The 16777-nt window shown below is 35.3% G+C and overlaps 1 protein-coding gene across 1 annotated transcript in view; it reads left to right on the top strand.

Annotated features, from left to right (window-relative positions):
- The first annotated feature begins 886 nt into the window (after positions 1–886).
- The window catches only part of LOC126973897 (neuropeptide CCHamide-1 receptor-like), a 37239-nt gene continuing 21348 nt past the window's right edge, over positions 887–16777 (top strand). Inside the window, exons 1-2 of the mRNA XM_050821263.1 lie at positions 887–1014; positions 12756–12953. Coding sequence (XP_050677220.1) covers positions 12766–12953 — 188 coding nt within the window. The 5' untranslated portion in view covers positions 887–1014; positions 12756–12765. The remainder of the gene's footprint in view (positions 1015–12755; positions 12954–16777) is intronic.

Genomic DNA, 16777 nt, shown 5'->3' with positions numbered 1-16777 from the left:
ATTACAAAATGCCGCTGAAAATCCGAGAGAAGCGTCAATAAAACGTGCCATATTCCATAATCAATGGCTCTTAGATCGACAAATTGCATTGAAACGTTTAAATTTTATGGGCTACATCGTCGCTGTTTTCTTTAAAATTATCTTTTTTTTTATGAAAATACGGGACGAGACGAGCTAGACGTGCAGCTGATGGTAATTGATACGCCTAGCTCATTACATGTAGTGCCGCTCAGGATTCTTGAAAAAAACCAAAAATTCTGAGCGCCACTTCAATTGCGCTCGTCACATTGAGACATAAGATATTAAGTCTCATTTGCCCAGTATTTTTTCTACCTACGGCACCCTTCAGACCGAAACACAATAATGTTCACACATTACTGCTTCACGCCAGAAACAGGCGCCGTTGTGGTACCCATAATCTAGCCGGCATCCTGTGCAAAGGAGCCTCCCTATCATTTTCACCAGACCTTAATGTTTTACCATAACTGATCACATCAAAACATTATTTTTACTTCCGATAAAATAAATGTATTATTATTTATATTCAATTTTAAAGAAAAATATCTTAATATAAAGAACACAAAAGACGACCCACATAAATCAAACTGATCATGACCTGTTAAATACTTTTGTAGTAACGTAAAATATGGCCAGCGAAAGAATAATGTTTGTTATAATAATGCGAAGAGTATGTAGGCTTGAGATTTCCCGCTACGGTGAAGCCTAAAAGAAAACTTGCGCGCGAATTCAGGCAGATAGCGTTCAGTTGAATGTAAGGTTCGGGTGAGCGCGGTAGTAGCAACACTGCTAGGGCTGGCAACTGTTTACGATACGTGAACTTTTCAAGATATTAGTAATTTCTATACTCCTTAAAAAACAGCAAAACAATGGTTAGTTAAGATGTGAAGTTTGGACATTTATTGAATATTTTAATGTGGAAAGTTTTTGTTTTTCAAGTGCACTGAAATAACTTTCATTGTATGTATTATTTATAGACTTGGATGAATTATACAGGTTAGTAAATTACTAGTTTTAAAATTTTATGATTAAGCTTTGAAGTGTGATTTGTCTTATTTCTTACACTGTTCTTGATAATACTAACTTCCCTAAATTATATTAAGCTTAATAACTTTAAACTTAAAATTTCTTTTTAGTTGTAACATTATAAACAATTAATTCTTATTGCTTATAACGTTGGGTCATTAATAACCCATTTTTTCTTGTAATATTTGATAGTATTACTCATATACTATAAAAGCAAATTGTTGTAAAACCAACATTGCTTATGATGTTTTCCTATTTTTACATCATTTAAAATTACATAGGGTTCTCAAACTTTTTTAAATCTCGATACCGCACTACCTAAGAAAATCTTTTCTACAATAGCTTTTTTATTACGGCAACGTGCGTGGCATCTTAACACTCAATGGCATATTTACAATTTTGTAATATACGCTTAGTGTTATTTTACATTGAAATTAATAAAATACAAAATACTTACTAATGATATATGTGATCCCAGTGTCTTTCTTATTTCTTGTAGTATTCTTTTTAAAAAGTTTTACCACGCATCCCGGCATTTGAGTTTCAATTATTAGCTAAGTTGATGACGTCACACATTGTTCGAGACTGGCTCGAGTACACCCACTTGGGCGTAGTATTTTTTGCCACACTTAAGGACTACGCCTGGGGTATAATTACATTAATTAACCTTAATCTAAGTTCTCTAAATATGATTCCTCAAAAGTGTTTTCAACGTATGATGTGTCTTCGTCAAAATTATTACCACAAACACCATTTTTAAAATCTTGTTTATCGTTATTGATGAAATATAGACAGATGCTTTGAAATTAAACGTTTACTTAACGAATAATTATGAATAACTAACATAGTCACATATTGTCGGTATTATCAACTTAATTTTGAACGATTTTTGGATTTTTTATTACATTCTTTTTGTTTGGCAATTTATTGAAAGCGAAATATTCACACGGGTCATCAAGTAAAATAATAATACTAAATAAGCTATACGTATTATACCATTTTACTGATGAAAGAAGTTAAGTTAATTTAGTGATTTGTTTAACAGAGAGGTTTCTAAAACCGGTGGAATCTGCTTTATTTGGCATAACGCTGGATTTCAAAAAACAATGGAGCCGCCGTATTAAGGATACGCGGTCAAAAAGATTAGACAATTAACTGACTTAGACGTGGTGCGACTAGTTTACTTTAGTTGTTACTGTTATAGGGCAATGCTGCCGATGTTAATACCATCTTTTTGTTGCAGAAGACGGCTAGTCCCGTTATTTATAACCTTTTAAAATGAAATATTGAGAGCAAAACTTAAAGAAATAAACATCTTAAGTATTGCCGGTCAATACCTTCATTATAATGTTATGTATATACATACACTCATAAGTGAAGTTGCTAGGAACTGTCTTATCCATAATGTTTATACCAGGAACAAACATAAACTTATAATGCACGCTACTCGGCCAAGTTGAGTCAATAAGTCTTTTGTTGGGCGTTGCATATGCTTTTACAAAAAAATCCCAGAAAATGTTCAAAACAGATGTATTACGAAATTCAAAGGAATTGTTAAAAAAACGTTTGTGTGGTAAAGGTTACAATAACATAAATGACTTTACCACAGAATGAATTTACCGCTCTCGGGCTATTAAATAATAAATTTTATCATACGACATTACATATTTTTAACAATATTTTTATCAAAAAAAGCCCGCTGAGTTTGTTGCGCCCGTTTTTCTCAGAATGGTAGTTTTTGACTTTCAATGAGTGATATTATATCCTATCTTAAATAATAACATTTGAATTTGAATATAATCGGTCAAGTAGTTTTTGAGTTTACTCATTAAAAATAAATAACATACCAGTTACTTCAAAAAGTAACTATTAATCCAAACTAAACGTTTAGTTTCAACTTTGAAATTCAGATACACAATAGTATGTTAATATTTTTCTTTTTACTAGATAATTTTTTAATGAATGTTATTATTATATTGTAAAGAAATGCATAATAGAATTGCAGCTTCTAATACAGAAATATTGGTCTAGGGGCTAGCAAATTGAGACGTTTGGTACATTGCGACATAAATCATTATCCTCAATTACTTGAGGCTGGTTGTACAATGAACACGGGAGATTAGATAACAAATGGCAAATTGTGGGTTTCTTCAGGGCCATCTCTTATGACAGGAATAAATTTACTGCAGTACCCCGCGAACGGACTGTTTTAATTTTATGGAATAGGAGGACAAACTAGCGTACGGGTCACCTGGTGTTAAGTGATCACCGCCGCCCACATTCTCTTGCAACACCAGAGAAATCACAAGAGCGTTGCCGGCCTTTAAGGAAGGTGTACGCGCTTTTTTTGAAGGTACCCATGTCGTATCGTCCCGGAAACACCGCACAAGGAAGCTCATTCCACAGCTTTGTAGTACGAGGAACGAAGCTCCTTGAAAACCGCACTGTGGAGGACCGCCACACATCCAGATGATATCCTAACTTGTGGCATGTTGTGCCAAGGTGGAATTCGGCGGCGATGATCGTTATTTGTATGATCATCTGTCATCGGCAAGTTAATCATTGATCATCGTGTAGTGCCTCCTCTCCACTATCGGCGATGATCATTTCTTGTATGATCGTCTGTCATCGGCAAGTTAATCGTTGATCATCGTGGAAGCATCCACACGATCGTCCGGGATTATTTATTAAGCGGCAGTCCTTCAAGATGTACGTGGCTTATAGGTGCTACCATTCACTAAATTTCAGTATACCTACAATAATTTTGTCAATTTAGTTGAACGTTTTTTTTGATGTAATAACTTTTTTAATAAAATTGGTGAGCGATTATAAACCTCAAAGTAACGATAAATATCTGACCGTCGTACGACGTCGTATAGCGATTATTTATCAACGTCGTACGACGTCGATAAATATTGTGCCTATATATTTACCTTTATTAATATCTTTGTGATAGTTATGTTTGGGATTCTATATTTCTGGTTAGTTCTATGAATTTAAATGTTACTTTATTTGACTGCCCAGTAGTCATTGTATCGTACACGCGCTATGTAAATAAAAGGAAAACAAAACAACGCCGCGACGACGAGGCCAAGTACGTTCGTACTACATACGTTCGTTCGCCGTTCGGCTTCCCTTACTGTCCAGTGTCCTCCAGTGAATGAATGACTGGAGATCGTTTGGACACGCGCACGCAATTACACGCGAATTCCCTTTGATGCGTGCCCGATATACTGACAAGTTAACTCGAGCGGTTGGCTTAGAATGAAAGAGCGCTCGGACGAGACCGAAAGGTCGCGGGTTCGTTTCCCGCGTCGTCCATAAATTTTGGTTGCAAATTTAATTTGTATAATTAATCCCAGAAGTGAGGGACAGAATTAGAAAAAATGTTTAGTTATACAATAAAAAAAAACTACGTTTAAAACAACCGACTTCAAAAACTCAAAATAGCTTAATAGATATTTTATTACCTCTTATGCAAATCTTATACCTTTAATATTAATAAAATACTATTATTTGTATGTGTTCCCTATTGATAGGGTTTAAGTCGGTGCCAAGCCAAATGTAATAGCAGATACCTACACTCGCCATGAACGTTTGAAGTTTTTCAAGTTTGTTAGCTATTAATGACGGGTAGCCTAAGACCCACTTCTCCGCAAACGGGTTAATAATAACAATGTATAACTTCTACAAAAATAGTAAACAAACTATACTTACATCTTCCACGTAAACAAAAATATTCATAAAAAATGTTCATAAAATGAACACTAGTGGACTAAATGGCAAACATTCCGCATGAAACTAAAGATGAATCACGAAAATCGGATCATAAATCTCAGTGCAATACACAAATATATACCACTCCAGTTGAGAACCTCCTACTTTTCGAAGTCGGTTACTTACTATAATCAAATTACCTCAAAGCGATATGTTATACTGTGTACAAGCTATCTATGGCTTTTTGTCCTCTTATCTTGAACACAAGTACAATGGGTTGGTTAATCGAGTAAGCAGAAGACATATTACAAAGACGCTGTGCTCTTCGATCCCACAGACATTTTAATCGAATTGTTCTCCCGTTGTAGAGAGACAAATAGACATTTAATGTACCTTTGACATTATTATTACGTTTAGAATTGGAACTCACTGAGGGCAGTCCGAGTAAGGGAAACACTTTAAATATAAGCTAAAGGTATTATGGTTTGTTTTAATGAAGTGCGCAAAATTTTTGTTTTTTTTTTCGATGTTATACCCAATATTTGGTAAGTTGCTATATTTGAAATACATCTAGACTTTAGATATTTAGTGGGAGGCTCCATTGCACAGGACGCCCGCTAGAGTTCCACAACGGTGGCTATTTCTGCCAAGAAGCAGTAATGTGTAAGCATTACTATGTTTCGGTCTGATGGGCGCCGTAGCTAGTGACATTACTGGGCATTTTAAATGAGTCTAACATCTTATGTCTCAAGGTGACGAGCGCAATTGTAGTGACTCTCAGAATTTTTGGGCTTTTCAAGAATCCTGAGCGGCACTGCGTATCAATTACCATCAGCTTGCATTGTCATATAAAATTGTGTGTGTAAAAAAAATAAAACAAAATATGAATAATTTATGCATGGTCTTATATATAGCTTATATTATAGCTTGTTATAATATCTTTCAGAAACATTCATTGAAATTATCCTAACTATAAGCATTATTTTGCTACACTACACTTTAGCGCGCCAAAATGCTCGGTACTCAACCTTTTTTTTTATTTTAGTTTAAATCTATTGCGTTGGTTCAGTTCATACTTACAAAATCGTGTTCAGTCTATTGTTATTAATGGGCATCTTTTCTCCCCCTGCCGTAACCTCGTCGGGCGTCCCTCAAGGATCTATCCTAGGACCATTACTATTTGTACTCTTCATAAATGATATCTCAGCTTGTTTCAAACATTGCAATTTCCTTTTATATGCGGATGACTTAAAGATATACTCCTGTGTTCGCGATCAATATGATTTAAAATTAATACAGTTTGATTTAATGAAATTTGAAGAATATTGTAACATAAATAAACTTTTTTTGGCCCTTAGCAAATGTATTCATGTGACATTCACAAGAAATTTAAATATATCAACTACGAGTTTTCAACTAGGTGGCTACATTCTTCATTCAATGTACTTAATAAAGCTTAACGAATGCTAGCTTTCAGTTCTAATCTAAAAATCTTATTTTTTCTGTTTTCTACATTCTAGTTTTACAATTATATAGCTTACTTTTACCAAGTTTTACTTACCTTTGCTGCGATTACCTTTTATTGTAAATTGTACGTGTACGCTTGCACCTAAGCAGATGTCGCTTTTATCTTTAACATTATATTCTCAGTGAGATGTCCCAAGGGAATAATTGTAATTATTTTAGTTAGTTATAATTTGTATATGTAGTTAATCTTTTGTTTCCGTTTTTGTCTCCAATAAAGTAAAAAAAAAAAAAAAATCGAAGCTTAGAAGGATCGGATCGCGAAAGATAAAAACAGCCACATCTTAAGCCACAACTATGCAGATGATCTTTTAAACTAGTATAGGCAGATTATACCATAGCACTTAATATGAAGTGATCTTACTCCTCTTTCTGTGACTTTTAATTTTATTACCTTAGTACGCTACTAATACTAATATTATGTTCGCAATACAAACAATTCCTGGGGTGGGGTACAGAACTCATCGGCTAGGTAAGAAATTGTAAATAATTACTATAGGTTTCTATTTATAATATAATATTAATATACAGTATGTTAAAAAAACCCTGTACAATAAGTGACACGGCAATGAAGTTGAATACGGACACCACTTGAAATAAAATCAAAATCCCTTAGATTAAATGTAACAATAAAAAGAACATTTCATATTAAATGTTTACAAAATTCTTGAGAAACCCTGACATTTATTTCATCAGTAAACTAAGGTAATCGCCCTGGCCTCGCTCCAATGTCATATACCTAGCATCAGATGTTTAATATAAAACTTTCGTTTTGACTAACGCCCGCCCGCTGCCCGCTCGCCCTACTCAGGGTACGGTACGGTTAAGTTTTCAGGTGTGGTGATAAGATAGTACCATTCAACTATTCTGATGGTGGCGCCAGACTTATAGGCACTCCATAATAGAACCATGTCGCTTCCAAAATCTGTCGCAGTTCTTGTTTGCCTCTTCGAACTCCTTCCACTTAGCTCAATCTTTTGTTACTGTCTTACAAACCAGCTGACGCATTCAAATATAGACTTGTTCTCCGCAATTCAAACTCAAATATTTTTATTCAAAATAGGATGTGACATCACTTAGGCATTCAAAGTCAAAAACTACCACCCATTCCAAAACGAATGCCTCAGATCTGAGAAGAATCGGTGCAACAAACTCAGGGGGCTTTTTTTTCTTCAAAAAAATATGTTAACAAAGTAATATTGTACAATTAAACTTATTATTTAATAGCCTGAGGGCGGTCGCTCCATTCCCAATCTGTGGTATCATTAAGAAAGTCATGTTATAGTAACCTTTACCACACAAACGTTTTTTAACAATTCTTTTGTAACATAATACTATTTATTTTGAACATTTTCTGGGATGCTTTCAGAATACTGTGTTGCTGTCGTGAACATTTTGTTCGAAAGTTGACTTTTAAAAATCTTCACAACTCTTTCGTCCATCAACTGTAGATCTTCTATAGAAATAAGACCTTGTAATTTAGTTACTTATTAAAAACATAATCTTTTTTTTATGAAAGTAACGGACGAGACGAGCAGGACGTTGAGCTGATGGGTAATGATACGCCCTGCCCATAACAATGTAGTGCCGCTCAGGATTCTTGAAAAACACATTAAATCTAAGCGGCAAAATAATATCGCTCGTCACCTTGAGACATAAAAGATGTTAAGTCTCAATTGGTCAGTAATTTCACTACTACTGCTTCACGACAGAAATAGGCGCCGTTGTGGTACCCATAATCTAGCCTGTACAAAAGGAGCCTCCCACTGGTAAAAGTAAAAAGGAGAGTTACTCATTAAAAACATAATCACTAAGTCAAGTAATTGAATCCTCGGAGATACTCGATAATCTATTTACCAATTTGAAACCGTAATAAGATTTGCTTGCACAATATACTATGTATTTAAATTTTAATTAAGATCTCTAACGTTCATTCAAAAATAGAAAATTCGCCAAGTTCGGAGGGATTTGTTTACACAATTTGCTCAAAATTCAGTTGACAAATCCCATGTTATAAAGAGACTCCTTTACACAGGATGCCAGCTAAATTATGGGTACTACAACGGCGCCTATTTCTGCCGTGTAATATAATACCCATAATCCAGCCGGCATCCTTTGTAAAGCAACTATTTTGGAGTCTCTATGGAACACACATTCGAACACATAAAAATATATTTATTTATCTATACCTACACTAATCAAAAATGTTAATCTAGAAATATTATTGCATTTCGACCACGTAACAAACAGAATAGGTACTCGATCGCAACTAGATATTTTTCGATCATTATTATTGTTAATCGAGTTTTAACAGGTTATTTGGTAAATTTAATAATAAGCTATTAAGCTTTTAGTCACTAAAATGCTGAAAAGGAGCTTCTTATTATATTTTTCCATATTCATCTACTAAGGTTAAAATATTGTGTGACTCGCATTTTTATCTGTACAAGTTTAATGGTGTTGGCTGAACATAATATTATAGTAGAAAAGTATCTCTAATAATGATAGAGCAAGATGAGTCACAGGCCGAATGCTTAGATCGATCGTGCCTCTCTTTATATCTCTCGATATGTATGTGAGCCGCGTCGAGCGATCAAGAGAGAGCGGAGCAGCGTAGAAGGAGATGTGGAAATAACGAAATCTGATAATATATAATAGTTATTAAAATACATCTCCTCTCCTCTCCGTTGTGGTGGATACAGGGCCTTACGCCGAAGTTGAGCACGCGGCCTTGCCATTGAATATGAATTACGGTGCTCAAAAGCAGCTTCATAACTCGACGCGAGCATATTAATTGCATAAGTTTTCCGTGAACAGATTTACCCGCAAACAAATTGAGAAAATTTAGCAATATTATCAATATTAGCGATCTACTCGTACTCTATTAAAGAGTATACACTCAAGGCTAAGGCGCACGAAAAAGTCCCTACTAAACTAAACTAAAACCACTCTGGCTCCTTCTTATGTCCATCTTACGTCAGTTGCTGGGCAGTGAGTTTTACAATATCTTTGTGCCGTTTGGTGTCGAGACACTTGGCCCGTGAGGCCATGTGGAAATAACGAAATCTAATTGGTTATTAAAATACATCTCTTCTCCTCTCCGCTTTTATCGTTGGAAATGGATCAAGCGAAGAGGAGAGGAGATGTCTCATTTTTCTATAGATTTTTGTGCCGCGTCGAGCGATCAAGCGGCGCGACAGAGCGGAGAAGCATGTAGGCCTGGTGGCGCCTTGCTTAGGTTGGGTGATGGCTTAATTTACTTGAGATGTCGCGAGAGATCGCGGGTTGGAGTCCCACGTGGTCATAAATTATGTTTTCAAATTTATTTTGTGTAATCAATCCCAGATATGAGGGTTATCACTTTAAAACACAACTAATTGTTTACTATGTAGGTTGCAGAGTATGCGAAACCTGGAAAAATTCCCTTAAAAATTATATGTATTTAAATATCAATTTAATTAAATATAATTTATTTAATGTGAGTATGGGTGCAATTTAAAACTGAATCAAACTTAACCACTGTTAGTTTACAGTAATAAACTCAAATTATTTATATGTAGTGTATCATGGAATCAATTAAAATACATTGTCTTTCACTAACGTGTAACCGTCCGGAAAATTATGAATGTAGACGCAAAATAATCGAGAAGAATCGTTTAGTAGGGGGTCTATCAATAAACGAGGTTTTAATTTTTTTCGTTATAGACTCTATCTCCGCACAAAATTTACTGTATCTTGGTTAAAAATAATCATATTTATGTGATTTTTGTTTCAATCGATAGTTAATAACAATATATTCTATTACAATATCCAGTTAATCTTCAAGATATTTTCTAAAAATACTAAGAACATTTACTTAACTCGAATACTTTAACAAATAGGAAGCCACCAAAGTTATTTTACATACAATATAGAGTGTGAACAATAAAGCCAAATTACTATATATTATCGCAAAGTGGCATCATTAACCGGTGGACATCAAGTTCCAAATAATGATATATTTGAAGTAAGTACCTCTCCTGTCTCCTTACAACTCATTTGTCACGCACTAAGAGTTTATTATACTTACTAAGTTTATTACATAGATGTAATCACAATTCCTACCCTGAGCTGTAGTTTACAAACTTCGGCCGTATATCAAAGTTTAACTCATAAAGTTGTAAACGTATTTTAACGACTTAACTGTAATCATGTCGTTTGCATATTTTTTTTTATATAAATCGACCTAACTCACGATTCATCAGTGTTGGTACCGACTAGCTTCGGACCATTCGGAGATCGTTAATGTAGTTAGTGTAGCCAGTTTGTGGTAACGTCCCGTCTCGCACTACGACTTGATAGGACGGGGGGCGCGGAGTGTACCTGTGGCGATTGCCTTGATTGATAATGATTGCGAAACTGAAGTGGCAGTAGGCAGGGCACATAGTTTGGCGGACAGATGGCCGTTGGGGTAGTAAATTCCTCGAATGGCGACCATGTACTTCAAGACGCAGTGTTGGTAGGCCCCCCACATCATGGACCGACAAATTGGTCAAGATCGCCGGAATACGTTGGATGAGGGTAGCGTAGGACCGATCGTCGTGGAAATTTTTGGGGGAGGCCTTTGTCCAGTAGTGGACGCTCCCGGCCGTAGTCCGGCCGTATATGATGAGATTCATATATTATTTTCGTCATCTGTGAATCGGTTTCTTACAGCCCAATAATATGTGATAAATTTCGAATGGTCGATATGTGCGTTAGTTAGTGGTTTCATATTCAAAATACTAAGAAGCGGACTGTTTACGACTTGTCAATCAAAACCGATCTAGCGTATTGTAAGTCTTTGCACTGTTCTTAGTAATTACCACTAAAACTACCACCGGATTATTAATCATTACTAACGTTTTTTATTTAATGGGGAATAAAGAATTGTATAAACTGATTTTTTTTTAATTTCCTATTGCCAGCCAAGTCGGAAGAACATAATATTTTGTGAATTTCTATATTTTATTATTTTAAAGGAATTTGCAATACATAGGAATTTCTTTAATGGAATCCCATTAACATTCAAACCAATATTGTCTGTCAGAACTGTCATTATATCAAGCTGTGCAGAGGCAAACCTAGAACGCACCCATTTTAATGGGATGGTTAAATCAGTCAAATTTTCCCCGCGTACTTTATACTAGCATCATGACTAAACAATTGTGCTAATTTATTCGTATTTCCTTTATGCAACTAAGCGCACTGTATATTGATAAAATAAAATAGATGGGCCAAGAGTTAATTAGAACGTAAAAGGCTGAAAATACAAATTGCAAATTACTTAATTTGCAAATCACCTAAAATGCGAAAATACGGTCAGTCTTGATAAAATATTCATACCTGTGCCATAGGCAAAAGCTCTGTAAAGAGCTATAATACAATATGCTAATAAGACTCACTATTTAACCAGTCCATTTCTGGAACCGTAACCTATTTGTGGATATAGCATGTCATATTGCATCGTTTGCGGTCTTCGGTAATATTATTAGAAATTTCGAATCCAATGAAGCTAAATTTGCGTGTAAAATATAATATTAACCTACATTTTTTCTAAGCTATTATAAATATTTTAAATTTCGTTTAAACAGTTAACAACTGGATATTTTTCGCGATTTAGGCCTTTTATGAACTTCTGCTATTTTGACGCTATTGGAAGTTACATGTATGCTGTATCTGGCGGTTTCGAGTTGATAATACCTGAAATTATAAGGAACTAGCATTTCGTTCTCACCTCTTTACTTGTCTTTTGCGATTCTCGCTATTAGAACTCTTATCTCTACTAACTTGTTACTGCAAGTAAGTATAACGAAATATTGTGTCAACAATAGTGCATAATTTTTTTATAAGAAAAAATTTCGAGATGATCAAAATACGCGCTTACAATTATAATACAATGCTGCTCAGAATTCTTGATTGAACTCAACCTTCTGAGCGGCATAGCGATTGCACTCCTCCCTTGGGGAAATAAGATGTTAAGCCTCAAATTTATTTTGTACCGAAATTTATGAACGGTGCGGGATTGTGTTCAACATTCAATGCTAGTCAGAAAGCCAAAGCTAAAGAAAGCACTGTAGCGTAAAATAAACTACACTCGATCTTCTGATTTCATATGTTAACAACGGTATTCAGAGGGTCGACGTAAGCGGCAGGAGATCTCCTGGGACTGCTCTCAGGATGAGGATACCACAAGGGACTATTCTTGGACCGTTCCTCTTCCTTATCTACATAAATGATCTACCTAACCTTGTAGAGAAAAAAAAAACATAACGTAGTATAGTTTGCCGATGACACATCACTGATATTTAAAGTAAAAAGAAACCACGTTATTTATGACGAAGTAAACGACATTCTATCTGATATATGATATCCATATTTAAAGATATTCTGAAATTATATATTTCAGTACAGTGTGCTATGAAAACCTATATTTTTTTATATTTATACAGATAATGCAGTATGGAGGATTACAACGACACATTGTTCCTCCTGAACGAGACAGAGGGTTACCTGCCGTACTCGCAGAGGGTGGAGACGTACGTCGTGCCCATACTGTTCGCGTTCATCTTTATCATTGGAGTGCTGGGAAATGGCGCGCTAGTTGCAGTCTTCATCAGACACAAGGCGATGAGAAATGTGCCTAACACGTAAGTTGAAATTCTGTTAGGTAATAAGCTTAGTGTTGGTGATAGGGCGAAGAGATTAAAACAATTATGAACTTGATGTAAATGTTTATTCTGAAGAACACACACACACAGCACTGACTATAATATAAAATACAAAAGTAATGCGGGCGCGCGTAGTATTGCGCGTGGGCGGTAATTGACAACTGACGCCTCACATATTCGTTGATGCGGGGCGGCTTCATATTAAAAATTCTTATTTTAAATACAATTTTTTTCTATCTATGGTTGTTATGCCAGGTGGAACCATCGCCAACATTCTCCCCCACCGTGTCGTTGTCACGGCACTCACCCTTAAGGAGTAGAGCTACGCGCGATGCCGGCCGTTTCATTAACCCATTTTGGGTCTAAATACCCACGAGTCTTATTCGCCCATCAGCCCCTGGATGGATTATGCCTTTCGGTCAAACATTTCGGGGAGAAGAAGGGTCCACTATAATAACTAAATCACCCGCTTGTAACTGTGTCCCCTCACGATTCCATTTACTACGAGGAGCTAAGGTGGGAAAGACTTCTTTCATCGATCTAGACAAAAATAAATCGGCTAAGCGTTGAGCAATTTGCCACTGCTTTCTAAGATATAAGTCATCGTCGTCAAATATACCGGCTTGTGGAAGATTTAACGAGGAACCTAAAAAAAATGGTTTGGTGTTAAGGCCTCTAGGTCACGCGGGTCCACAGAATCGTGAGTTAACGGTCGGCCGTTAATCATGTTTTCTACTTCAGACAGAAAGGTAAACAAGGTCTCATCTTTGGGACTATTCGCAATAAAAGCTTTATATGTTCTACTATGATTATTAATCCAGTATAGCACAGTTGTGGCATCTGTCCAATAATACGTATTTTTTGGTATTAAGCGATGCTCGGATTTAATACTATTTACGAGTTTGCATGCTAATACAGCGCCTTGCAGTTCTAAACGCGGCACGAACACCGGTTTTGTGGGTGCTACTTTGCATTTGCTCGCGATGAACGCAATTGTTACGTGACCATCGCTCATTTCCTTACGCCAGTAAGCGACGGCTGCGTACGCGCTGGGTAATGCATCGCAAAATACGTGAAGTTCTAATTGTGAATCAATTTCACAGTCACTATCAGTTTTCGAACCGACCCGAAAGTACCAACGCGGAATTCTAATATTATTTATTTCATTAGCTTGTGTTACCCAACTTTTAAATGAACTATACAAATAGTCACTTAACTGGTCGTCCCATTTTAAATTTAATCTCAATGCCTCACGCATTAAGATTTTGCCTATAATAGTAAATGGCCCTAAATAGCCGTATATGTCAAATATAGACATAACATCTTATGTCTGAAGGTGACGAGCGCAATTGTAGTGCGCTCAGAATTTTTGGGTCTTTCAAGAATCCTGAGCGACACCGCATTTTAATGGGTAGAGCGATCAATTACCATCAACTGAACGTCCTGCTCGTCTTGTCTCTTATTTTCATAAAAAAGTATACTTGTTTATTAAGATGATTGTTACTAGACAGTAATTGGTATGGTATACAATTTATAACCAATGTAACTCAAAGTATTATCTACGCCCCTCAATAGGGCTACTGGAAACCCAAGCGCTGACAGCTATTTCAGTCAACAAATCAGCCAAGTTATCCAACGCGGAAATGCTGCCAGTATTCTTTGTATACTTCCCCGTAATGATAGTTTTAATTTACTGTAATCGTAGGTAGTGATGTAAATATAATTATAAGATTTGTTTTGTTTATATCACAACATTAAGATTGTATAATTTATGACCTACATTAACAATTCATTTCATATATTCGTTTTGTAAAATCATTGTTCGTGGTAGCCTACTTGTATAAATGCCCATCTTGGCACCATCATAACTTTATGGACTACAGCAGAATTTAGAACAAAAGTAGGTTTAATCTTGAGAGTATACGCTATTTTACTGGTTTCAACCTCTTTTTCATTATTCTATTAGAACCCGTTGTTAGTGCTCGGTATAATTAATGATATGTTAACATAGGTAATAAATTACTTTTAATAGCGCAACAAGGGAAACAAAAGTGTTCGAGATTCAAATAAAATAAACATGACAGATAATTTGCTTTTTACTGCCATTTTTACGAGATAGAAACAGTTGTCGTAAATAATGTGAAACTAGATAGATGTTTTTCAAACTAGCTAATTTGTCACGTAAATTTCTCACGGTATCAGTTTTGTCATCAATTATGTTATATCAAAAGTTTACGTCTGTTTCGAAATTCTACATATTATTATTATTTTTTTAGAAATTTTATTGAAGTAAGGCGTTACTTTGCGGAAATCCATAATTATCCAAATGATTTGAGTTTTCTTTAGTGTTAATTCTGGCAATATTAGTCTTTAAACAATTCGACACTTAGACACAATCTGGCACGAGACCAATGTCTCGTTGTCAATTTTGGCGACTCAACTTGTCCTGAGGATGCCTCGTGTAGAGGCGAAACACGTGTCGAATTGTTTAAAGACAAATATTGGTGAAATTAACACTAAAGAAAACTCAAATAATTTGGATAATATTATCATGTAAGACTCAAACTCAACACAAAACTCTTACAGATTCATATTCTTACGATATATCAAAGTGAAACAATCAAAAATCTACAGTCTCGAATTACTTGAGTAAGAAAAAAACTAAAAATGTAATTTAATTATTTCAAAACACAATATTTATTGACAACAGTAGATGCATCAATCCATACAAACTGTTAATAAGATTACTTAGATCACTTATGCGTATAGAAAGACTGTGACAGCTGTGAAAACGTCGAAAGAAATTGAGATTTACAGTTAACCTCTATTTTGAGCAATGCACGCGAGACGGAGATTGTCACGCACACTTAAATATTAAACCTGGCCTGTTTTCATCGGTTGTCTAGCAGCAAGAGGCGCTATCTACACGGATAAATTATCTAAGAAAGAAAGAATTAAAGATAACGTAAACAGTATATCCATATTATAAAGATTGTATTAATAAATCTCTAAGATAACTTGAAATTCAACAACATGAAGATTTCTTGACGACCTTATGGTAGGCAAAAAAGATCTGCTCATCAATGCCATTACAAACAATAACATTAAAGCCTTTACGACGCTTTTTACAAGAACTAAAGCAAATAAAAAGAAAAAACGTGTTTTCATTGCAGAATAGCATCCTTACTGCAACAGTATTCCCCGTTGCATTCATACCAGATATTATGATGGCATGCACTACAGGTGATTGAACTATACAAGTCCTTTCTGTCATTCATCATTGTTGGGATTTTTTTACGTACGGGTCATCTGATGTTAAGTAATCACCGTCGCCCATAGTCTCTTGCAACACCCGAGGAATTTGTCCCTTTAGAAAAGCACACACAAAACACAGCACATTCTGAGCTTATTCCTCAGCTTGGTTGAGCATGGAGAAACTCAGTTTCCTCGGTTCCTTGAAAACCGCACATATGTTGGGGATGATATCCTAATTAGTGGCATATATATAATCTTTATTATAGTAATTAAAACATCTTCCTGAGGCAATGCGCAGACTGAAAAGACTGCATTTACTATCGCCAGCCATGATTAAGTATAGAGAAATCTTAATGAGGAAATTAATCTGATCGCCAATAATCTCAAAATACATCTGTTCATAGTCTTTCGACTGATTGCATGATGAAGTTATAATATAAAAAAAAGGTTATTAAAACTTCTAAAATATTGATAGATAATTATGTATGTGGATCATTTCTTATTAAATGTTCAGAGGTCAAACTATCATATTAAAAACAAGAAAAAAC

The sequence above is a fragment of the Leptidea sinapis genome, chromosome 30 (assembly GCF_905404315.1).
Source record: "Leptidea sinapis chromosome 30, ilLepSina1.1, whole genome shotgun sequence".
Lineage (NCBI taxonomy): Eukaryota > Metazoa > Arthropoda > Insecta > Lepidoptera > Pieridae > Leptidea > Leptidea sinapis.
Note: the sequence above shows the minus strand (reverse complement) of the source record. Positions and strands in the feature narration are given on the sequence as shown.